General features: G+C 35.0%; 1 protein-coding gene across 3 annotated transcripts in view; it reads right to left on the bottom strand.

Annotated features, from left to right (window-relative positions):
- The window catches only part of LOC120624894, a 146,916-nt gene that overhangs the window by 29,686 nt on the left and 91,292 nt on the right, over window positions 1–25,938 (bottom strand). For 2 of the 3 annotated variants that reach the window (XM_039891661.1, XM_039891662.1), the window contains 2 exons: window positions 24,895–25,027; window positions 3,033–3,146 (listed from right to left, as the gene is read on the bottom strand). In XM_039891661.1, coding sequence (XP_039747595.1) covers window positions 3,033–3,146; window positions 24,895–25,027 — 247 coding nt within the window. Of the gene's footprint in view, window positions 1–3,032; window positions 3,147–5,326; window positions 5,623–18,472; window positions 18,595–24,894; window positions 25,028–25,938 lie in introns of those variants that run through there. The other variant, XM_039891663.1, reaches the window with a different exon arrangement.

Below are 25,938 nucleotides of genomic sequence, written 5' to 3'. Positions count from 1 at the left end.
CACTTAAGCACTTTTGAAACGTCAAGTCTGTCTGTGGTTAGTGATTCTACCCCCGGTTCGGAAGGACAAGAAGCCGGCAAGAAACTTAGCAGTTGCTCTTTTCCAATATCAACAATTTACATTTTACATTTTAAAATTCATCTTTCTATCTTGTGAGAGATGAAAGCGGAGCTTCCAAGCAACCTTGCCATTGAGAAATTCATCAATTGTATAATAACCTCGCTGTAATAAATGTGTTTTTTATTTAAACTTATGCATTGGTAGGTCCAAAATTACCTTAGGAATCATATTATAAAAGCGTATACTCAATCCCACAAATGACTTAGATGCTGTCTGTCAATTGCTTATAACACATATAACTCCGAAAAGATCGAGGTCCTTGCCGGGAATTGAACTCGGTCTTTCGGGCAGGTAGGCAGATTTTCAATCAGAGGCAGCTCTAACCACTTCTACCGCTTCAAAGTTAATGATTAAACGTTAGTAACACCTATGTATATAGGGGCGTCTGTTACACGTTGACCTCGAGGCGCGATGCACTTTCACCGCTTATATGCAGTGGCATATAAGCGCATTGTTGCATTAGTTTCCTCAATAAAACTAAGTATATTTTATTATCTACTGGTTGGGAAAGAAGGAAGGTTATGATTTCGAGTGTATGTATGTATAGTTCTTTGGCACGCCCAGTTTCAGTTGGTATTGTATAATTATAAGTTCATATTAGTTTAGTTTTAAAGTTGATAAATAATACTAAACAGGACAATAATTGTCATGTATAGAACTGTGAAGTGATAATTCAAAGTGGATTTCTTTTCTTAAGCGCTACGTAGAAATCCACTTTAAATGATCTCTTTACGGTATTTTTTTATAGAGAGTTAAAACAACTTTGAGGAGGTGTTTCAAACTTTGCAAAATTATTTTCCTACTTCGTCTGAATTCGAAATCGATTGTAAACACATTGAAATAAATTGTTAGGTTAGGTTACAGTAGCCTTACCTACCGTAACCTAACCTAACAATTTATTTCAGGGTGGCTATCAGGGTGTTCAAAAAATACTCAGTAATGGCTTTGAATTAAAAAGATGTTTTGTTGTAGAAAGCCGTCTAATTCGGTTATTATAAAAACAATCGTAAAATCGGTATATGCGAGGTATACCGATTCTACGATTGTTTTACGATATAAGCAAGGGTTTCCAAAATACTCTCTCTTACAAGAGAACATATCTCTGCGCCGAAGTGAGACATCATTAGACTGAGGATAGGTAGTACTATATGGAGGTAGTGCTACAATCCTATACCTTATAATTTTTGCTTAACCCGAACATAGAACGTAGGACCTCGCGATCAATTCTGATGGAGATATTACATTTACCAACGGAGATATTATAACACGAGGAAAGTACCTACTTCATAATAGAGACGTTATTTACGTTAAACCCTGCATTATATATTTTATCTATACCACTTCAATCAGTAGTAATTGACGTAGATTGTACATAGAATACCTATATATAATAACATTTATTATAACGAAAAACCATTTATTAACTATTGTTTTCCGAGATGATAACAGATAATACTGGTGATTAAAATCGTTAGATTTTGTCATTTTTATATATTTAGAATGATTGATATTGATGGTTCAAATAGATAGTGATGTAAAAACTTTAAGGGGGTGTAAAATTGATTAAAAATGTTTTCTGAGTTAGAGAGACCTAAATTTTTTACATATCATATCACATATGTATTTAGTACATCAGGTTATTATTGGAAAATACGTCCTAAAGCTACATTTTATTAATGACTTATTCGTGTGAATTAAAAAAAAATATCACTTGCCAAGGTAAAGGAAAACATCGAGATGAAACCTGCATACGTGACAGTTCTCCATAATGTTCTCGAAGGTGTGTGGATTTCACCGATCCGCACTGGGTCAATGTGCTGGAAGACGGCCATCACAACTTCTCTTTGTGGGAGGAGATCCGTGCCCTGAAGTGGGCCGGTAGTGGGTTATATGATGATGATGATTATATCTTAAAAGATACATGGCAAATCCGTTTACTCTTATATTTTACTTGTATAATACGATATTGTAAAGTACGATTGCATTACTTTTACTATATAAAGACAACACTAAAAAGTACCTCATAAAAAGGTTGTTTACATAATAATGATAGTACACGGAGCTAATTGCTGACATGTTTTTTTGTATTTTATTACTCATATTGTACAAAAACCAAACTTGAGAACCTGTCCTTAGCTTTATGACGGTTTATAAATACACGCTTATAGTGAGGAATAATATAGGTATTTACAAAACATCCCCATATGCTCGGGATAAATAAAAACAATAAAAAAATTTGGACTCACCTGTAAGCATACATTTTATAACATTAAGAGCCCTCTATGTGAACGCGTCGGAATTATTACGTTGTTTCCAGATCGACTACGTAATACACTATCTTTAGTCTAGATGTCGCTAGTAGTACATAAAACGAACCGAAATCCGACACTGCCTTTTTCATGTTTAATACGACAAAACTAATTTGCTTGACTTGGCCCCAAAGATTTATTTGGGGTCTACAAAGTGTATAAAGGCAATCATTTCAACCTGATTTCCTTCCTGAGATTTTTTTGACCCTCGAGATATGTAATCTCGAGAAATCGGTATCATAGTATGTTACTGTGAATATCCGATATTATCTAATTAGTGAATGTTAGAACTTGGTGTACCTACATCGACAGTCAAATCTTTCTTTATAATATTTTTTTTTGTTGACACCCGTTGCTTACTTAACAGGAATCGGGTTAGGGTCGGGCCACGAATTTTAGCTTGGGCTGGCATACGTTCTAGGTCCTTTTTCTAAATCCCGCAGATGATGTTTGAGGAATGGAAACCAATAATTGTCAAATTTACATCACGGTATAAGCTAGTCATAGTCAACCTGTAAACCTTAACATCTATCGGATATTCACAGTAATATAAAGCCGTAAAGAACCAAAATGAAACAAGGCGGTTGTTTAAAAGAGGCATACCTTGTCAGCCTTATCCGTGGGAGGGGAGGCCGGCGGACTCCGTGGTAGGCCCAAGTCCTCGTCATCGTCGCTATCACCTCGCCCGCGCCGCCGCACCGCCGCTACTAACTCCGCCTGGAGGACAAAATACTGAGATATAAAAATGGTTTAGATACATATAAAAAAAGTCGCAAGTGCTAGCCCCGTAGACTCTTATTTGTCTCTGTAATCTATTACATTAATAGGATTAGGTTAGTGTTATTTGTCTTACAAGTTTGGGTGTCAAGAGTTCTAACTCCGGCGTAGCTAGTTAGGCACCATCCAAACGGTTTGGCGTTGCGGTGATAATCAATACATATTTGAAAAGTTAATTTATGTACATAAAAATATAACAATATTTAAAAAGAAAGAGGACTGTAACATTATTAATATTAGAAGTAAAAATAAATTTGTAGTGCAGTTTATTAAGCTGCATAGAATTAGTAATTAATTTAAGGATTTCATCTGGTACTTATAGGATTACATGTATGATAAAAAAGCTTGGGTATGAATTGCTCTAACTTCATAGCTCACAACATTAACTGGATTGTAAGATGGTGATAACAAAAAAAAACGTGGCTAAGTTTGTTGTGGGCTCTTCTAAGACCAGGGCACATTTGGAACTCTCCTAGCTTTAGTTTTAAGTTGACGAATGCAGTTATCACCATCACTAGCATTAGTGTAACATGTTCAATGTATGAACGCTTCATAAGTGCCTGTGATAAGGTCTACATGAATTAAACATTTTTGAATTTGAATTTAGATTCTTAGTATTATTGTATATTTTATTTAACAGGTTAATCGGCTGTAACCAGGTGAGATTGCACTCAAGGGCTAAAATAAATCTGGTAAGGCACCTGTCCCATCGCCGATGATGAGTAAGCGAGCTGAGCTAGAAAATAATTTACAAGCAGCGAAAAGCGTGGAAGCGTAAAAGAGCTTCACCCTTCTATGAAGTACCTACTGTTGTCCACGACTTTTTTCCATATATTTTTCGGTTTTGCAAAGATCCTATAGGTTCCTATAGTATACGTTAGTGGTCATAAGAATTACTAACATAGTGTTGTTAAAATTTAAATTTTAGTTCTGGCGATCCAAACGGATACTTGATAGCACTTATCGCATCCCTCTGATGACACAGTTCATGTAATGTTTGGAATTATATTGGCGCGCTTTTAGTTTTGATAAAAATATTTGCATTTAAAAACTTGGCAACACATACACAACATATCGGCTTTTGGAAAACTCACGCCTGCAACATAAATTTTCCCGTTTCCCAAGTGAAACAGGTAGGCCTACTATTTGCCTAGAACTGATCAGGGGAAAAAGTACCCCAAGTCAATCTAATCTATAGAATGGAAGATACATATTTGAATATCATTGTATCTCTTGTTTTTTTGTTTTACCTACCTACATTTTAATGTAATTTGTTAAGTTTAGTAATTATTGTAATGGAAGAGCGGAGTCTTTTGACACATGGGTAGTAATACTACTCTTAAAAGAAGGCTTCAGCGATATATTGATACCATTATTTTTTATTTTATTTATTTGTGTCAAATTTTGTCGAGCCACAAAAAGGACAACAAACAAACTTTCACATTTTTAATATTAATATCGATATCAGACTATTGGTGATAATGTATATGTATTTTCAACTTCCCTTCTAAAATATATTAGATAGGTACAAGATAAAAGCCTCTTCCAAAGGGAGGGTTTTCCCATCCTCACCACGTTGAACAGACGGGTTGGTGATCGCAATAGATGGAAGTTGTTAATTCAAAATTCATTTATTTCAAGTAGGCCTAATATAAGCACTTTTGAAACGTCAAGTCTGTCTGTGCCCTGTGGGTAGTGACTCTACCCCCGGTTCGGAAGGAGAAGTTAAGCCGGCAAGAAACTTAGCAGTTGCTCTTTTCCAATATCAACAATTAAAATTTTACATTTTAAAATTCATTTTTCTATCTTGTGAGAGATGAAAGCGGAGCCGGATGCAAGCAACCTTGTCATTGAGAAATTCATCAATTGTATAATAACCTCGATGTAATAAATGTGTTTTAACACATTCTTTAAACTTATGCATTGGTAGGTCCAAAATTACCTTAGGAATCATATTATAAAAGCGTATACTCAATCCCACAAACGACTTCTGCACCTTTCGCAGACGATATGCAGATGTCACTAATTTATTACCACTGCCCATTTTCCTCTGAAGCCCGTAAGAAGAGAAGGAGAAGGGAAGGGGAATATTTATGGAGAAATAAGAGATGATAACCAACCCATAATCGACCGATCTTCGACTCTGTCACCCAAAGAAACCTCCTCTTCCATGATTGATTCATGCCCACTTCACGACACTTCACTTATTGGCGTAAAACACTTGCATTATTACCTATTTTCACTTTTCTTATTTCTCTTTCACTTTATTTCTTATAGCATTTAAACGGTCAAGTGATTTCGGTAAATAAAAAGTTAAATGCACTTATATATCACTAGTTTGCTTACACTTTTTGTATATATTAACACTAGTAAATAAAAAAATATTTAGAATTATTATTGTTCAAAGTTCCTCCACCTAAAATTTTAGATATTATTTCAGTAAATCTTTAGGTAAAGTACAGTAAAATTTTACATTACAACTTTTTGGGGTCATTAATATGGAAATAAATCATACGGCTGAAACACGAAACAAAAATATCCAAGTAAATTTAAGTAAAAAGTCACTTATGTACCCATCTATTACTAGAAGTGACGAAATCACAACTATTATTCTAAATTTGTAATAAAGAGTTCCAACAGATTTTCTTATAATTTTCCTGGTTTCCTAGCCGTACAGTCTATGCGTACGTACGGACCGATTCCAAATTCAACACTAAGCTTAGATCACTGATTTACTAACTGACTATTCCAAGTAAACAGTGAATAATTGTTTTGACGATAATACAGTTAATATTGTATTTCTTGGGTAGGCACTGCTACTGTAGATAAACTAAATTAAACAGACGTTGTTCTTAGAATTAATAGGTAGTTATATTGGTTACTATTGGAATTACATAGATTAACACTGACCGTTTGTATAGAGTTACCTCAATACAAACGCTAACGATCACGTATGCATCACGTTACAGGTTTAATACTTTTTGACAGGCTGAGAGTTAAAGGTAAGAAACAACACATAGAAGCAGATTTGCGATTTATTTGATACGTTTAAATGTAGAAGGCAATATTCGAATTTTAAACGTTATTCATCATCAATAACAGCCCCCTGCTGAACTAAACGCCTCTCCAAACGGGAGGGATTGTTTGTTCGGGACGGGAGGGAGGCAGACAGGTTGTTTGTTTGTTTGAAAAACTTTATTGTACACAGAAATTTTATACTAAATGTAAACACATATAATAGAGAAGAAACAGAATAGGAAATAGGGAGGCAAAGGCGGTCTTATCGCTAAAGCGATCTCTTCCAGACAACCTTTGACGAAAGACGAAGAAACGGGTTGGTGCAGCAGTTTATGGTTAACTCATAAATCCTATTACTACACACATATTGTACATAATATATATAAAAGTATATACATAATTATGCAGTATACTACGTGCTATAAGTAATATTACATAAATAAGAAAAGGTTTTCCAAACGCTTCTTGAAGATATTAAGGGATTTAGCCTGACGTATGTCAGCAGGCAGGGAGTTCCAGAGTCTGACACAGTTAACCGTAAAAGAGTTACCATAGTATTTCGCGCGACTGAATGGTTGGTAGTAGTAGCAGTAGCACAGAGTAGGCTGCTTCCGATTCTACATTATATTCCCTAATTCGAGTCGTCAGACACCCCTGGAAAGAGAGGGGTGGTGGACACTGCATTCTGATCTGTAATCACCACGCGGCACCTTCATTTTATTGTTATTTAACTTAATACTTTAAACTAGGTTAAAATATTAAGCAATGCATAGATTAAATAATCCTTTATAACCACAATTCGAGAAACGTACAAGAAAAGCTATAAAACTTAAACAAAATGTAGTGCATATAGTGGGAGAAGAGTTCGTGAAGACAATGCAGATGGTTCTGATAAATTGCCATTGTGATGTAATATCGGCCGGTGTTATGGTTTCACGGGTACATAATATTTGTGAGAGGTTTCGCATTTGAGTTTAATCAAATCCAACTTTAATTTGATTTACATATTATGCGAAGACTAAAAGGTATATAGAACGACAGGTTCCCCAGGCTTTCATCCAACTACAACTTCTGATAAGTCATTTTTCCGATACAAAAGTTAATCGTATTATACACAATATACCTCGCCCGAGCGCGTCGCATCGCCCGCACACGATGCTATAACCTTTTCTACGAGCCGGCTTTAAAGGGACGTATGCCTATAGCTTCCTAAGAGAATACATGCAAAAAAAAATTTCAAATCCGGTAGTTTCAGAAATTAGCACTTTCAAATAATCAAAAATAAACTCTTCAGCTTTGTAATAATAAGTATGAGCCTGCATTACCAACCCAGTACTGGCAAAGTACAGGGCACAAGTATCCTCTCGGAATGAGATGAGTTTAGGCTTTCGACGCTGGCCAAAATTCGTAGACTACACGTTTTTTTTAGGTCTTTGGAAATATTATGGAGGACTCTCAGGTAATCAGGTTTTATTTCGTTTTCGTTTTCGTTTCCGGTAAAGCAAGAGTTATTTATTCGCTTGAATCGCACATAATTCTGCAAACTTAAAGGTGCGTGCGGGGATCAAACTCGGTTTGTAAATTTGGGGTGATAAAACGAACTTTTATGTGGGCAACGATCCTGCTTTCTGCGTCCAAGACCGTGCGTTCGATTCCCACAACTGGAAAAAAATGATTTTGTGATGAACATGAATGTTTTCACTGGCTGGGTGTTTGTTTATCTGTATATTATAAGTATATTATATATATCCAGCCTCAAAGTAAGCGTAGCTTTTGTTATGGGTACTAAGATAGCTGATGAATATTTTTATGAATATATATATCTTAATATATATAAATCTCCTGTCACGACGTTTGTCCGCGATGGACTCCTAAACTACTTAACCGATTTTAAATTAAATTGGCACACCATGAGCAGTCTGGTCCAACTTAAGAGATAGGATAGCTTAGATCTTTAATTATAGTCGCAATTTTATTTTATTGCAAATTATTTGTCTATAATTAATTGACAGTCACATGTTATATATATAATATATATATACTACTATATTCATTTAAGGCTTAGCGATACTGAATACTTTAAAAACAAAATCTAACGCAGACGAAGTCGCGGGCAACAGCTAGTATATATTATATATATTCCCAAAGAAACCTTCAGTCTTCATTTATAGGGAAAATGGTTCATATATATTATAAAATGACAACAATTAAAAATAAGGTATTTGTGGTTAACAAACTTAGTCACATACAGCGATAGTACATGTTGTTTATATGTATAAAATACTTTTTATGCAATGACTTATTTTAACTTGAAAACCTATTTTACTCATTACGTCATTTTTCATGTACCTACGTGATCATTTGCAAATATTTTCGTCTCGTATGTTTTAGTTCAATAAGTAAAATTTATAAAATGAATTGAACGACTAAACTTATTTCATAACCCTATATCAATAATAAAAAATTAGATGGAAAACACATTACATTAAAACCCGAGATAACGAAAAAAAGAGAATTACCAATGGGATTCCATTACCTCTGCACTTTGTTTGTTGTCCAGTCGCCGTCCATATGTCTGTCTGATAGTATGCTGTATCTCATGAAACGTAATAAATAAATAAATATACTACGACAATACACACATCGCCATCCAGCCTCAAAGTAAGCGTAGCTTTTGTTATGGGTACTAAGATAGCTGATGAATATTTTTATGAATATATATAATATATATATATATATTCATATTTTTAAGGTTTCTTTGGGATACTATTACTTAGCCTCTGCGGGATTCTATTACTTTGTTTGTTGTCCAGTCGCCTTCCATATGTCTGTCTGACAGTATGCTGTATCAAATGAAACGTAATAGGTTAAGATAAAATCTACACAGACTGAAGGTTTTGATTTTAAACTCCTATACTTAGCTTATGAATCGATGATAGCGCAGTGGGTAGGAGCTCGACTTCACTTTTGGGGGGCCAAGTTCGAATCCCAGCACGCACCTCTAACTTTTCGTTATGTAATTAAAGTTATGTGCGTTTTAAGTAATTAAAAAAAACACAAGCTTCGACGGAGAAGGAAAACAGATTGAGGCCTAACACTTCTCATGCATTAACTAACAAGATCATTCTACGTGGGGTTCCAGAACATGAGAACATGGGTCATCGGTAACGAAAAGGACGATGAACTTGCAAAAACAGATGCTTTTGAGAAGCAAATAGGCCCTGAGCCGGTCTGCAGAATACCCAAAAGCCTGGCGCAACTCACCTTACAAACCTATTTCAATAACCATACAATCATTCACTGGAGACAACTCCCAGGAATGAACCATTCTCTGAGTGCTAATAAAACCATTCAGAAGAAGGGCAGCATCTGAGGCATTAGCACTCAACATACTGCAATCAGTAGTAATTGACGTAGATTGTACATAGAATACCTATATTGATTAAATAACATTTATTGTAACGAAAAACCATTTAGTTACTATTGTTTTCAGAGATGCATTCTAGTGCATTAAATAACGGGGCACTGTGTGCTAAACAGGCTCATGTTCAACCTAAAGCTGCAGGATAAAGATCTATGCAGACTCTAAGAGGCTGCGGAGAAGCCGCTGCACGTAATCTGTTCCTGCTAAGTTTCTTCTAGCAAGGAAAGTGCTGCTGTTCCTAATAATAAACCTGTTTTCGGTTCTCTAAGTTGTAAAAACCAAGTAACTTGGCCGAGTACTCGGTTTGGGGGCTATAAAACCGAGTAAAACTGGGTGCTCGGTTACTCGTAAACAAATATCTGCTCGGTTTATTAGCTTAATAAACTCTTTAAAAATTAAATCGGTTATGTTAAGCCATGTGTGTTAAACATGTACTATGCGAACAGAGAAATGTTAAAAACTAGGGAAATAAATAAAGACAAAGAAATATCTCTCTAGTAATATTAGACTACATTCGTGGAAGAGAGGTGGGCGTGAGATATGGATGTTGCATAATCCGACCGGTTTCCCGACTACAAACGAGGCTGTAACTTGGTAAGTGTGTTTACGATATTCTACATATTATACTACGATATATGTTCCTACGAAACTACATGTTCACGTTTTTTTTACAGACTTATAACCAATAAGAAAAAACTGGAAAGGAATTAGGCACTACAGCTGCAGTTGCTCATTCTCAGACTACTATCGATTTTTTAATAAAAGTTGTTAAAAATTCCGTAACAAATCTATACCGTGTTTGTACAATTTTTTACCGTGGTAAAAAATATTTTAATTTACGTTTCCACGAACTTCATTACGTCTGTGTCAAACTTTAGATCGGTTCAGCGGTTGAGTCAATAATAGGAAAAAATTTAATACATATTTTTGTAAATTTCGTAGAACCCTACAATTTCCTAAGATGTAATATGTGTCCGTTTCAGGATATGTACCTACTAATATATTATTCATAGATAGTTTGCTATCATGTCAAGATTGGTGCAGCACTTGGGCCCTTTATTGGAAATCAATAAACGAACAAGCAAACCAAAAACTTTTGCATTTTTAATGCAAGTATGAAGTCCCCGGCAACCGGCAGTTTCTCCACTAAGCGGCCCGGGCTTATGCAAAGTTTGATTCATTTTGAAAATTAGTTTTCTTAAAAGCCTTTAAAACGAATAAGTAATAAATTTAACTCTCAAGCTGATTTTTCAATGGTTTGATTTTACAGAGGAATCAATTAGATAGATTACCTTAACAAAAAACATGACTCGTCTAAATTAAATATTCCGCGAGTTTTAAAATTGCAAATTGACGAGTTATTTTGACTGCTATCATCTCAATTCCGTTAAAAGTAAAAGCGACCACGTAACTGGTTCCGAACTGCGGAGATTTAATTTTGCCTGTGTTATTGACATCTGAGGGTATTAGTGTATCCACTCTAGCCTTGCAACGCTATGACAACTGGGTGATATTTTTGACAATACTATTTCCCAATATTGTAACTAGATGGCGCCCTTTCGAATCTATAAAATCCTTGTTGAGTTTCACGCGATCGAACAAGTAAAGGTAGGAACTCTGAGTAAGTTTCCATTCTAGTACCTTTATAGTCTATTATCTTTGACCTTTGAAACATCGGGTTCTCTTAAATGCTAGGGTTGTCTGGGGGTAAATAGACACTGATCTAATCCAGTATGCCTCCGAAGGTACAGGTACGGTAAGGTGGCTTGTCGGGACGACGTGGAATCTCAATCAATCCGTACTAGGAAAATCGGCCGCAGTTCTCTGACCTGTTCGATGATGAAAACCTCCAAAGGTTTGATTGCAGGTAATCAGTTGCCCTAAGGAGATAAATACTCGGAATTAAAAGCACACCCCGTGTTCCAGGTAAACATCTCTAGGACGATTCCATCTGCTAAAATTCTCTATCCCTGAGCTGGGAAATTCTTGCTACGCCCTCCGACCGCGGTATTATAATTGTCACGTTTAGTCATTGTTAAAGCCCAACAACCCATATTGGATCTGTGGTGGGTATTTGCACTAAAACCTACTAGAGCCCTGTGTCCGGCTGTGGGACGCTAATGGTGATGGTGATGATGAGTCACTATAGCAGAACGTACCTACCTATATTCCCACCATCCATCTATCTACTAACCATTCTCATTTGAGCTTCTCAACTCATTGATTCTTATATCATATCATTAAATGCACATTTTCAATTACGTGCCAATTAAAACGAAAGTGACGCCAGGAAGATGTTCTCTCCGACTGCCTACTGACAGACGGACCGTGACGGCAGACGTATGTATGTGAGTATACAGTGAATAATGAGTTTTAAACACATTTTAAATGCCTATTCAGCTTGCAATACGACTTTCTAGTTGATAAACTGTTACAGTTTCCAAATATCTCAAAAGGAAGGCACTCAATTTTAAGCTAAATTTTATTTATACTTAGTTAGCCCTTAACTGCAATCTCAAGTTATATTATATTTATACCACCAATCGGTTTCTACGCAGCATCTTGCCGGACATGACTTTGTCGGGAAGGTAGCTAGCGGTCGTAGCCTTCCCCCAGAAAAAAATAATGAAGTTTATTTGTATAATTCTGTAAAATGAATGCTTGTTTGGTGCATGAAAAGCACGTCTAGCCGTCAGTCCCGGTTACTATTACTTAATTATGACGATAGTCGTTATAGCCCATCCCGCAATTTAGCAGCTATGCTCTAAAACCGTATATTCTTTGAAAGAGGAGGCCTGTGCGTTTATTTTATTATATATTATGTTATTTTATTGCTCAAATCAAGAAAGCACATAACTCCGTAAAGTAATAGGAAGCCGAAGTATTCCCAGCTCGGCTATAACCACATATATTGTGTCTAGTGCATTGTAATATACGATATTGTTGTTTTCAGTAAAAGTTTCGGTGTAGAGTTTCAGTAATATGTTCACTTATTACATCAATTAAGTAATTATATAACAGTACTTTTATTGTGAAAATGACAGGCATAAGCTATATACAGTGCTTTAGATAACAATTCATAAATTAAATATTTACCAGAAACACTTTAGTGGTGAACAACCACGCTATATTCCAGAACTTCCGTATAGTGTCTTTGAAGGAACGTGCCATTTTGTTTTCTTTTATATCACTGACCTTTTCCACCAAAAAGTATTTTAATGTCAATTCTAATTAGAAATTAGAATGAACTTAAAATATTCTTAAAAGTTCTTAAATCACGCGCGTATATTTTTTTTAACTGTGAATTGTAAATTTTAAGTTAATTTAAAGCTTATTGTCGCAACTTACATTTTAAAATAGTTAATAAAATCACCTCTTCCTTTTAATAATCTAATAGTTTTAAAGTTTTCGAAGGTGATTTAGCGAAAACGACCTTTTAGAAAACGTGTAATTTTTAATTGTTCAATCAATCTTAATTTTTAAGTTTAAAATAATTATTTCAAATAAATGCAACACGAATCTGTTTATCATATTAATTGACCTTTACTGTCAGCTTTCATACAAGTTAAAAGGCATCTTTGTAAAAATTAATGTTTCTTTATGATAAAAATAAATTAATTGAATAGTTTATACTCTCTGGTTCTAATAATTCACAGCATTAGGTTTGTTATTCGTATTTTTTTTAATCAGGTTTTTACTATATCAATATTATTATTTTTTATTTAGCCAAAATATTTGGAATCTAGTCAACTCTTCCGAAATTTCTTAAAATATTTTTTTGATAACACTCGCGATTTCAACGATTTTTTTAACTTAAATTATAAATGACAATTTCGTATTTCGAACAAATAAAATAAAACTAAAAAGAATAATATATTTAAAAAAATGAATAAACTGCGCGCGCAGGTTTTTGGAAAGTCAGTCAAAACGGTACTGAGCATTGAAATTCAAACGAGAATCATGGTTTTACTTTCTAAGCACGATATTATTCTTTGGTACGCTTCTTTTTAATTAAATTTGTTTTTATTATCATAATGATACGTTGTTATTGGTATCGCTTTATATAATGTGGTCATTAAATGTCTATTATTGTGGAGTTAATAATAGTTTATAAAGAAAGGCAATTTGAATGTTTTATTGCCGTATCATCATCATCATATCAATCGATGTACGGTCACTGCTGACATAGGTTTAATGGTGATCTCCGAATCGCTCCGTACGCTTTTTTGAAACGAATCCCTGCGTACTGTTTATCATCCCACCATATAGGTAGATGTCCATTCTCAAAGGCCCCCATATAGTTAAAAGGCAATAAATGAAGTAGATCTAATGTTAAACATACCCTATCTATAGCAACTAGTCGACGGCCGACTGGCGCAGTGGGCAGCGACCCTGCTTTTTGAGTCCAAGGCGATTAGTGGGTTCGATTCCCACAAATGGAAAATGTTTGTGTAATGAACATAAGTGTTTTCCAGTGTCTGGGTGTTTATTATTTGTTTTTTTTTTTTTTATATTTTTGTTTTATATTATAAGTATTTATTTATTCATAAAAATATTCATCAGTCATCTTAGTTCCCATAACACAAGCTACGCTTATTTTGGGGTTAGATGGCGATGTGTGTAATGTCGTAGTATATTTATTTATTTATATATTTTTAATAGCATGATCCTATAAACATAACACCGCAACGTCTAATTTTATATTTTTTTCCTTCGAATTTACAACATTAGTTAGGATAAAGGGTAAATTGTAACTTTACCAGAGAGACACGCGAGTTATCCTATGGAGCTGTAGTTTAATAAACCCATTAATATCCATTATAATAAACCCTCAAAATTAGCAAATAGGTTGTATTGTGTCGCACCACTTTGAACCCTAGTAAAAACTCAAGTTCTAAGTTCTTTATACAATGGTAATTGACACGTACGGAATCGCTAACAACATCAAATAATAGTCAATAGAACATGCGTTTAAGGGGTTAAACTAAAGAGGGAAAACACGACAAGATCCTGTCTGCCACGGTGCCTTAGCCTTTGACGGGCAAATGGAAAAAAATTCAGGCCTCATAACAGGCTGGATGTTGTATGCTTTATTTTGGTTTGTTTTTAAACGAATCTGAAATCCTTCGGTTTTAAACAATTTCATCTCACCGATGTAAAATACGCTCCCGCTGGCGCGCATCGCTTTATTGTGGGCAGGACTTCGACTTCACGTTCTTGGGGCCGAGTTCGAATCCCAGCACGCACTTCTAACTTTTCTAAGTAACGTGCGTTTTAAGCAATTAAAATATCACTTGCATAATGTTCTCAAAGGCATGTTGAGTCCAGGCATTGGGCCAGTTTGGTAAAGTACGGCCTAAACTCTTCTCACCCGTGCCCTGTTATGGGCCGGTAATGGATTGAATAATGTTAATACTAAATAGAGATGTACAGTTTAATAAACAAAGCATTATAATCTAAAGATTCTAGATAGATAGGCTAAGCCTATTATTAATGTATTTGCTGGAAACAGGCCTCATCTCTCATAAGAGTGAAGGTTATAAACTTTATTACACCACACTCAAAGCTCCAATGGCGTTTGGTGGGTTTCTAACGATTATTATCTTGTATTAATGATGGTAACCGGGACTGAGGGCGTAACGTGCTCTCCGAGACACGAGGGTGGATGACGCCAATTTTCACACTTCACAGGCTGGTAACAGAAATACCAAATAACTAAGAATTTTTGGTCCGATTTGGGAATCCTACTTTTTATTATATACACTAGTATAAATTTATAATACATTCATTATACAATTTAAGTTAATTGCAGACGTTTATAAACAGCCTTGTTGATATCGGTTAGCATAGTCAACTTGTTGCGTGTTGGGTTTTTTCGATATAGGATAATAAGTATTAAAATATAACATTCATCAAAAAAAAAAATCTGCGGTACAAAGTTCGCCGGGACAGCTAGTAATACATATATTTTACTTAAGTGAGATCTCAGTTACAAAGTTTTCGAATTCGGTGTGCACCTTAAGTAGGAATATCGATATCTAAATAAATTCTGCACATTTCAATAAAATCGAAAATCGCTAGTCATAAAAACGAGAATACCGGTTCGGAAACTTGAAACCAGTTTCGCACCGTTTTGTTGTGATTTATACCCATAACTCGGCTACTCTAAACACTTTCAAACAAAAAGGTATTAATTAAAAAGTTGATGCTTTTAGCACTAACAGCTATTAAATACGTTATTGAATTGTATGAAATATAGCAAACTAGCTATTAGCCATGACTTCGTCCGCATTTGGTTAGGTTTTTTTTTTGATATTGCAGATGTTACTTTGTTTTTAAATCTCCCGGAAGCGATTGTTTTCCCCGTAATATAAGTATACTATTTTATGCAGACAGCTCCGGGATGCGAGCTACTTATCTCTATACAAATTTCGCTAAGATTGGCTTAGTTGAAAAATGAAAGAAATAATTTTTTGTTTCAATATCGAGGAAATGCTGTTTTTAAATTATGCGGGAATAGATTGCTTTTCTGAGATAAAAACCCTATCTCTAAGTTCAAGATGCAAGCTATATGTGCCTAATTTTACCAAGAACGGTGCAGTTAAACAGACAGATACACCAAGGTATCGAAGACCTTTTTAAATGCCGTGAGACATCCTCTTTCAGTCGTCAATATATGTATATGTGAAAAGGTTATTATTTAATTTTATCTACATTTAGATGCACTAAGTTAGTTAAAGAGTCTTAATGTAAATATTTAGAGTATTTTTGGCCGGCAATGGGTTGATATGATCATGATGATGAGACTCAACACGGTGCGGCTCTGTAATTCGGGTCGATGGGCTTTCACGATTATTATCACTACGTGCCAGCTAAAACACTGGAATGTTTAACGCCGAACTCCTTACTACGAGCTAGTAAAAAATAAGTGTCAACTCAATGCTAACTTGTTTACCTTTTAATAAAAACTTACGTGTGTCAATAATGAGTGGTTTTATTTATCTATTTTTTTTAAAAGGTGTTTTCAATGCTAACTTTTATAACAAAAGTCAATGTCGAAGAGTTGTAGCTCCCACCATTATTGATTCGCCGGCGTACCATGACTCACAAGCAATAAGCTTCGAGCCAAATCACCTACATTGCCTTTACAGGCACACATGCTATGTTTGTCCGACAAATAAATAAAAACAACGGTGTTAGCGTTATTAGCACCTTATTGTGTTTATTACGTATTTAGTATTTATTAATTAATATTAACCTGCACTAAAAAAAACCTACATAAACTTTACTTCCTGTTAAGTTTTAGTTTAGCGTTTCAAACAATCTTAAAACCCACATTTTACTAATTAATCCCTTTAACAGCCAAGTGGAGTTTAGAATACCATCTCACTATCCCATCCAAACCTTATAAAATTAATAATCTAATAATTCAATCTTACTATAGACCAATACTTATTACGGTTGCAATTTACTCAAAAACTCGAAGCGTGTAGACATTTTGGAATTTAAATACACAAATAGAGATTTTATTAAAATCGATACCAGTAATAAAACTTATGAGCGTATTTTTTTATGCGCTATTCTCTGGTACTGCCAGAGAGTAGCGCATTAAAAAATCGGTTTTGATAATTTTTTTTTGCAATAGTAAGAGGCTATTAAAAATGAGGCTAGGATTAACAAGAGTAATAAGCCGGGAACCGCTAGTCACAAGTAGCATCATACGCAGTCTAGTCACAGGTTTTATCTAAATCAATTCAAAGCCAAATATAGCACAAAAGTTCTAAGCTGTATTTTAGGATCATTCATCATCATCATCATCATTCAACCCACTACAGGGCACGGGTCTCCTACCACAATGAGAAGGGGTTAAGGACATAGTCCACCACGCTGGCCCAATGCAGATTGGTGACTGTAGGAGCCAAAAATAGTTTATTTTTTTAAACTTACAACGGTTCGTTCCATAAAGTTGAAAAGAACTATTTAAACGGAGCACAAAATTTACTTTTAAAATTGACGTATTGCGGACTTTCATAATCTAATAGGAAAAAGAAGTAGGTATTTTGTATTTGGGTAGTCTCAAAAATGGCTTGATCTCAAAGCTTTTGTATAATCAATACTTAAAAAGCATACAATAATATCAGAGAATTATTAAAAAGTTACTAATATTTTTACTCGCGATTAGCGAGGTCGTAGTTTGTTCCGAATCACTAGTTCAATTATATTGTCATCACTTTATAAGGCTTCTATTTCCTGCCAAACGGCATTAAACTCCATACAATTCAGAAGTAGGTAGATTTTATTGTGATTTTATCTAAAAGACGTCTAGACAACCTTCTCATTACCTACTTTGTATGTTAAATAAATCCTTGAGAAAACCTCGAATCTTTACGAATAAATAGGACAAAAACTGTATCAAGTTTTTAACGAAACCACGAATTTGTTTTTTATATTACTGATTTTTTACTAACAATGACACCAAAAAGTTCAATCAGAAAAATTTAAGTTTTTTTTACGGTATAGCTACAAAATTCTCGGTATTGCAAGACAGATTATTTTTATAACGAACACTAATTACTTAATGAACACGATCTAATTTTTTTCTTTACTTTCACGGGTCTTTTTCATCATCAAACGTCGATGTAACCTAAGACACTGCAAAATTAGGCACTTGCACTAATAAAAAATTATACTCTAAGCTTTACGTAACACTAAAAACATTTATTTTTTGTAGAGCTTATGTAGAGTTATGTATTTTTATTGCTTTAAAGTTCGGAACTATAATTAAACACAAAGAAATTTTAAAATAAGAAACCTCAACTGTAACCTGTTTATCACAAACTCTTCAAGACACTCACAAGCTTAGATTTAAAAAAAGAACATTGCAGATAACATTTGAAAACTAAAAACTAAACGAGTTCCTATTAGAACACAATCGCCGTCCGCGGCGCGCGATGGCGACTGGTGATTCATCCCATCTCGCTGCATAGAAGGAAAACAAAAAGTATTGGTCCATATAGTCATATCAACTGCGGGAAATACGGCAGTCGCCAAGCAATAACGTCGCCTATAGCAAAGAATTTAGAGAAGTGAATAGCATGTATAATATTACGCAGGATATAATTTAGCGCAACTGTATGGGATGATTTATTTAATTAAATAATTTTAGTAAATTGTCTAAATACAATCGTTAGTTTTCGAGTGCCTATCTTCTTGTATACATATTAAAAATTACAGTACTGGGTGATTGACTAACAATACCTAGTAAGGCGAAAAAGTGTCGACAACGTATTCTTTAAAGAAACTGGATAAATGAAAAGTGGAGTAGTAGGAGTACCAGGTGGAGAGTAAAAAAATTCGTGACTTATCTCTGGTCGTTGGTCTGACCAGGTCAAGTCACTTACAGGTTCCCCTATTACAGATGCTTTCAGGAAGGCCGAATTCAGTACCTACAGCACGAAAGGCTGTACCACTACACCACTACGCTAAAATAGGACATTTAGTAATGAAGAAGCCTGTTAAGGTGTACGGGTGTTGCGAAGCCTTTTAGGAAAGAATTGTATTATTACTATTCGGTACATAAAATTATGAATTAAGACATTTTCAGCTTTTTAAACCTAAAACCGGGATTAGCACTTCCAAGCAATATAATTGAATTATTTATAATAACTCTCTTTTATAAAAATATAAAACTATAAATATATACAAACTGAAGCTCTTTAAATAAAGATTAAAAAAAAAAAAAAATATACAAACATACATACATATACATACATGTTTGTTCACGTATTTCTCTGAAACTATTTATCTTATTTATATTATTGCTATTTATTTGACTCACATTTATTTCAACTCAGAAAATACGATCCGAATCTGATCAGTAATTTCAAGATATAAACATACCTACATGTTTGCTTCTTTCAGCAATCCATTGAAAAGTTTTGCTTTATTGTACGCAAAATCTGTTATATTGTCAATACTGAAATTGACTGATTTTCTTTTTTTTTAAATTTCTTGTTAGAAAAAACCTTACCTTACTAATAAACTATGTAAAGCGGTTGCACAGTCTCTCAATGTTTTGTCTTCTTCTTGCGAATGTCAAATTACTGAAATAGCTAAAGAGAATATAACCACTACGTGATATAGGTTAAATGATTGAATAAGATTAAAAAATTTAAAAATTACTCTTCTATGGCTGGGTAATGGGAACATACTGGCCTGGCCTACTTTCCATCTCCATCAGATTATAAACTTCCTTACTACCCATCATTATAGGCACAGGACTCTCTCACACGAGAGAGTGAAATACATAATAGACCAATTCGGGGTGCTACTTTTATAGCATGGTCAAAACGCTGGATCCTACTTGCGTCCAATCACAACAGCCGTTCGAGCAAGAATCTTTTTACTGGGCGTACGCAGGACGTAAACTCGCACGCCGCTGAGGACGCAGGCTTATACGCGGCTGTGTTGTACTCGCTCTATCGCAGATAAAATATCGTAGTTTCACGTTAAATCAGAAGTACTGTGCAGGACATCAACTACGTCGTAATATTTAGAATAACGAAATCTTTAATACTGTCTCAATAGTCACGAGGTTAGACAGGCTTTTTGGAAAGCGAAATTTAAATAAGTTATTAGATAATATCGTTTGAAGCTGAATTAAATATGCTAAAAAATACAGATCGAGAATAAAACTATGGATCAAGATATAATATACATCCAAGATATAATACTTCGCAATCGAGGTATGAAATCCTCAATTTTGAGGCCCTTAAATCCTGGCTTTTCGCCCCCTTTTCAAGGAACCCATAAAGTGGTTATCAGTTACAAACATTCCGAATTCCGATACATAGCTTTGTAGAAATACGTGAACAAACGCACCGAAATACAAACAAACGTATATACACCTATAAATTTTGAATATATGCTAAGGATCCACGGTCCAGGAACAAATGCCAAGATGTTTTAATTCCGATAATATTATAGGATGCGTGTGGTTGTAAACACACTTTTTTTGAAGTCGATTGATATGCGAATCTATATGAGTCTGTCATCAGTAGGTACCCTCGAACATGTGGTAGGTACATATCATGTGGTAGGTGTGTAATTTGTCTGAATGCTTTCTGCTTTTGCCTGAAAGCTGGACAGCATCAACAAACCGATATCAATCGCACCGGACTTATCTCGATCGTAAATATGCGTGATGGGAAACAGACTGCGCTAATATTGATATTTATGTCAATTGAAATCGCATTGCTTGCACAGGTAGGTACGATAAATTCATATCTTGTAGAGGGTACATTTATGTATTCGATATTTACGCTCTGTTATCCCTAGAATACAAGCCTTGTTGCTTACATACGAATTACGATTATTAATTTGCACAATCATTAAATCTGGTATATCTCTTTACGAGGCAGTCTAATTTCGATAACAAGTCAGTAGTTCTGGTATTAGCCGAATTCCTGCCCAGCTACTGACACGGGTTTTTGCCTGCTGGCCTGGCTCGACAATAAGCTCCGGGGCACGAATTGTCTTTCGACCGTTGCGTACGCTCTTCGTACAATATGTTGGTTTAAGTAAAGTAAAAGTCAGTGATTGGAGAAAAATAAATAAACTATTTCTAGTGATTGTGTTGTGTGCTTTTTTTAACTCAACCAAGTGCCAGTAACAGCTCTCAATCGTACCTAAGGATGTTTTCGAGTATCGAATCACTATTAGTAAATTAGAACTCAACCCAAGGTGCTAAACTGCTGAGTGCTGCTAAATGAAGGTTAATCAATTAATTATATTTCCAAAAAAAAAGGGGACGTTATTCTCACGTAACATATTAAATCAATGATCATTCTTAAACATATTTCCGATTAAATAGTTGTTACAAGACATTTTTGTCAAAGTTACTGAATTGTAAACCATTCATTGGAAATTGAATCCAGTCATTTTACGATCTTAAAGCTCATATTATACGGTAACATTTATTTTAGCGGCGTTATAATATATATATTATATATATATATATATATATTATAACGCCGCTAAAATAAAGTCCTCGATTTATTACCCTATGCCAAACATAAAGTCATTATGAAGTATATTGTACCTTTATTTGACCTATACCACAATTATCTCTTATAGAGATAAGCTTTCCTTTGTACACTTCATGTATCGTATGTTCACAATCACAATTTATGGTACATAAATAATAAAAAAAAAAAAAAAAAAGTCGATTGGTTAGCTTATTTTAGGGCGTGAAGGAAGGACAAAAATACACTTATATAATAATTTATCTGGTGGGAGGCTTTGGTTGTGGCTAGTTACCACCCTACCGACAAAAACGGGCCGCTAAGCGATTAAGTGTTTCGGTGCGATGTCGCGTAGAAACCGATCAGGGGTATGACTACCATACTCCCTAACAGCCCGCTACCATCTTAGACTGCATCATCACTTACCACCAGGTGAGATTGCAGACAAGGGCTTACTTTTAGTGGTATTTTTTTTTTGTTTTTATAATATTAGTAATGATATGCCCGTGCCTAGCAGTGGGACACTAATAGGCTAGGGAAAGGAAGCATGACACTAATAGGTAGGAAGGAAGTCCAAGATTTTTATTAATTATCTATTATATGAGCACAACGTTATCTTTTTCTGAAATATTACTATGTTCTTAGTCGACGTTATGTATGTTGAACGTAAGCAAATACAAAATACCTACAAAATGGTATCGTGCCTGAATGACTGACTCACTAACTTCTACGCCAAAGAGTACAACGCTTTATTTGTATTCAACAGGTCCAACTAATAGTTGCTTAGCGATTAAAATGACGATACAAACCGAAATAGAAAGTCGATAAAACGCCTTGTCACTGTGATCATCGCACAAATCTATCGCGGATGTAAACTTGACATTGTTTTATAACTTTCGATATGTCAACTAGTGCCTGTACGGTACATACATATTACATGTATTATATGATTTGTATAGATATATAGTATGCACCGTATTGTGTTTACTCATGTGTTGATATGTAGGTACCTACACTACAATATTAATTGAAACTAGTTCGACATTTTTGGTTATTTTTTGTCCAATTCCAAATTTTGATTCGAACAAAATTTGTTCGAAAGAAGGTAAACTAGAAAAATCTAAATTTAGGAGAAAATGTGACTATGTTTATCAAAAAATAAACGTGTGCAAAGTATTAAGCTGTAGCTGTAGTTTGTACTTAGCTTCAAAAATAATTAGGTAGGCACCTAGTGCATTTAATTTAAACTTTTTTACAAACTTGGGCAGTTATCATCATCACCTCAATACAAATATATGTGTCAGAAGTGGGTATCATCTACATTTTCTATGATTCCACAAAGTTTAGATCTAGTCTTTGACGTAATACTTATAAGGAATATGAAGATGAACTAAGATGATAATATCTATGGAAACCGAAGTTAAGAAACTTTTTAAATATAACATAATTCATTTAACAATAAAAGCTGCATAAACATAACAGTTAGTACAAAGAGAATATAAACACATTTTTTTAAATATCTGATGTAGAGGCACAGGTCGAGACAACCATGCCTAAGTTTTCAATAAACTTCTAATAGTATTAACTGTAAATGTTAATAGATTTTGCTGTTTTTTTAACATGATCATTCTAAGAAAAGTATACATACCGGGCACGGGTCTCTTCCCATAATGAGAAAGGGGAGAAAATCAGAACATAATGATCAATTATTTGATACAGCGCCATCTGTGAACGTTTGCTAACCTAAGATGTTATGGCGTAGGCATAGATGGCGCTAGTGTACTTGAGGTCTTATTATTAATCATTGATAAATTAAAATGATCTCTCAATTAATCACTATGTATGAGCTGATTATTATATTGAACTTTTATAAGTATAATTGATTGTAATGATAGAGAAATTAATAGTGTAATTGGTAATTATTTATTTTTATTTTAGCCTGGGTAAGTAGGTACCATTAATTATACTTATTGTATCAAAAATACATAAGAATAAGCATCTCTATAAGGATAGAGTTATGAGTATGAATGTAAAAAGAAATGCGAAATTTCTTATAGAAGAAGTTTTATACGTTTTGATAGCATAGCATAACTACATTCGATACCGCGGATTGGCGATTTAGAGTTGCTTGCTTAAATCCGCATACGTCCTCCTCATACAAACGTCGTCATTCAAATGCTCAGGGAGTAGATCATAGGAGGCGTTGATAAATATTTTTCACATTAAAATTAAAACGTCAAAGGATACGCATCTGTATTGGCGCAGCATGGTGGGTCTATGCTCAGAAACCTCTCTTATGAGAAAGGAGGCCTGTACTCATCAGTGGGATGGATGAATTTTAATACACAGAGTTCATATGTGCACTGTTCGTAAGTCTTTTTCTCCTAAACGGTTTGACCTGCATCTTAAGATTTATGGATAGAAACAAGTATTCTAAATTGCGTTATTGCAATTGCGGCTGTGGCATTCGTCAAAGAGTGCTACTTCTGTACAATGTAAATATCATTTCTAGGTTTATTTACCCGAACCAATTCATGGTATTGAGTTTTTCTATCAACTAATTCTTAATAGCGTCCCAGAGTTTGGAAATTGGTGATACTGATAAGAGCACTGTAAGTCGTCGATCTTGCGCCTGATGTCTTTCGGTCGTGTCGGAGCTGTGATCGGACTATGTGAGTGAGGAAATAGAGAGTGCATCTGAGTTCGTGCATACACTAATGGTGTGTGTGCGTGTGTGTGTCTGTGTGCGCGTGCGTGTGTGTGTGTGTGTGTGTGTATGTGTGTGTGTGTGTGCGTGTGCGTGTAGGTTTGTCACGTGTGTGTGTGTGTGTGTGCGTGTAGGTTTGTCACGTGTGTGTAGGCGCATGTGTTTGTCACATGTGTGTGAGTGAACATATTTTTTCACAGCTCCCCCAATATGGGTACCAAAAAATGAACACTAAGTATATTGAAGGTCGGGAGATTTTATTTATTTATTTATTAGTAATCTAATAGCGTTACAAATTATTTTGTTTAAGGGTTTATCTCATTACTAAAATAAGGCCGAATCTAGATTACATATTTAAACTGTGACAATTAAGCAATAGGTGCAAGTACAACATATAAAAAACAATCAATTATGATATTCACAACAGCATGAATGAGTGTGAGTGTACGTAAGTGTGTGCGTGTGTGTATATGTAATATAAGTGTGCAAATGTATTATATATTATTATTTACTTACCCGATGCGATGTAGAGACGTGCGCTCGCCCGTGTGCAGGTGTGGGACGCTCGTCGCTCGACTCATCGCCCGATCGCTCGCCAGTGAACACCGAATCGTGTGACACCGACAGCCCACTGCCGTACGCGCCCTCTCTGTTTAACAAAACCATAATAGGATTAAAACAACGACCGAGGTATAGTGGCACATTAGACAGGAAAAAAAACACAAAAGTGCAGCAAAATTTACTAGGTGCGAGCCATTTCTTTATTTTTTACTGCTGTAGCCAGCAGCGTTCTAAGTCACCGTTTATTACAGTTTATACATATCCCGTGGAGGGCGTTTGCTTTTCTGGGATAAAAGGCTTTATGTTACTCTCAACCTGATTAGTTGCTTAGTTTAGTCGCGCAAACTCTACCAAACTACCGACACAAGATACTTTTGTATCTTGTATATATATAGTCATATGCACAATATGCTGTTTGATTAAGTACCTTGAGAAACCGAGCAATTGCGCGAGTTTTTGAGATGCTGCGACTCGTTTCGACCGAGTCATACCGAACAATCGCAGCGAGCAATTGCACATGTATCATGTGTTGACGACAGTTTTTAAAGAAAATACAACTTTATCAGTAGACTATGGCCTACAGTGTGTATGGCATAGGCAGGAGATAAAAATTGTATCCCCGATGATATCCCCTGACAAGGGATAAAATTTACGTGTTCACCTGCGAAAGCACGGCAACTGGGAATAGGAGATGCCTTTTATTAGAAGCCCCCTTTTTAATTACACTGATATAATGATGATGATAATGATGATGATGATGATGATGATGATTATGATGATGATGATGATGATGATTATGATGATGATGATTATGATGATGTTATTTAGATATTAATTTCCACACGTGCGCCAATGCTCGGAGAGTTAATAAAACTGTGGGAGAGACTAAAGGCCTCTTCCACCGGATGGTTTTGTCCATAATCACCACGCTGGGCAGACGGGTTGGTGATCGCAGTAGATGTAGTAGTAGCATAAAAGACGCTGTTATCCGTTCTCTGT

Source organism: Pararge aegeria, chromosome 7 (assembly GCF_905163445.1).
Source record: "Pararge aegeria chromosome 7, ilParAegt1.1, whole genome shotgun sequence".
Classification (NCBI taxonomy): Eukaryota; Metazoa; Arthropoda; class Insecta; order Lepidoptera; family Nymphalidae; genus Pararge; species Pararge aegeria.
The sequence above is the reverse complement of the archived record's forward strand: the minus strand, read 5'-3'. Positions and strand labels throughout refer to the sequence as shown.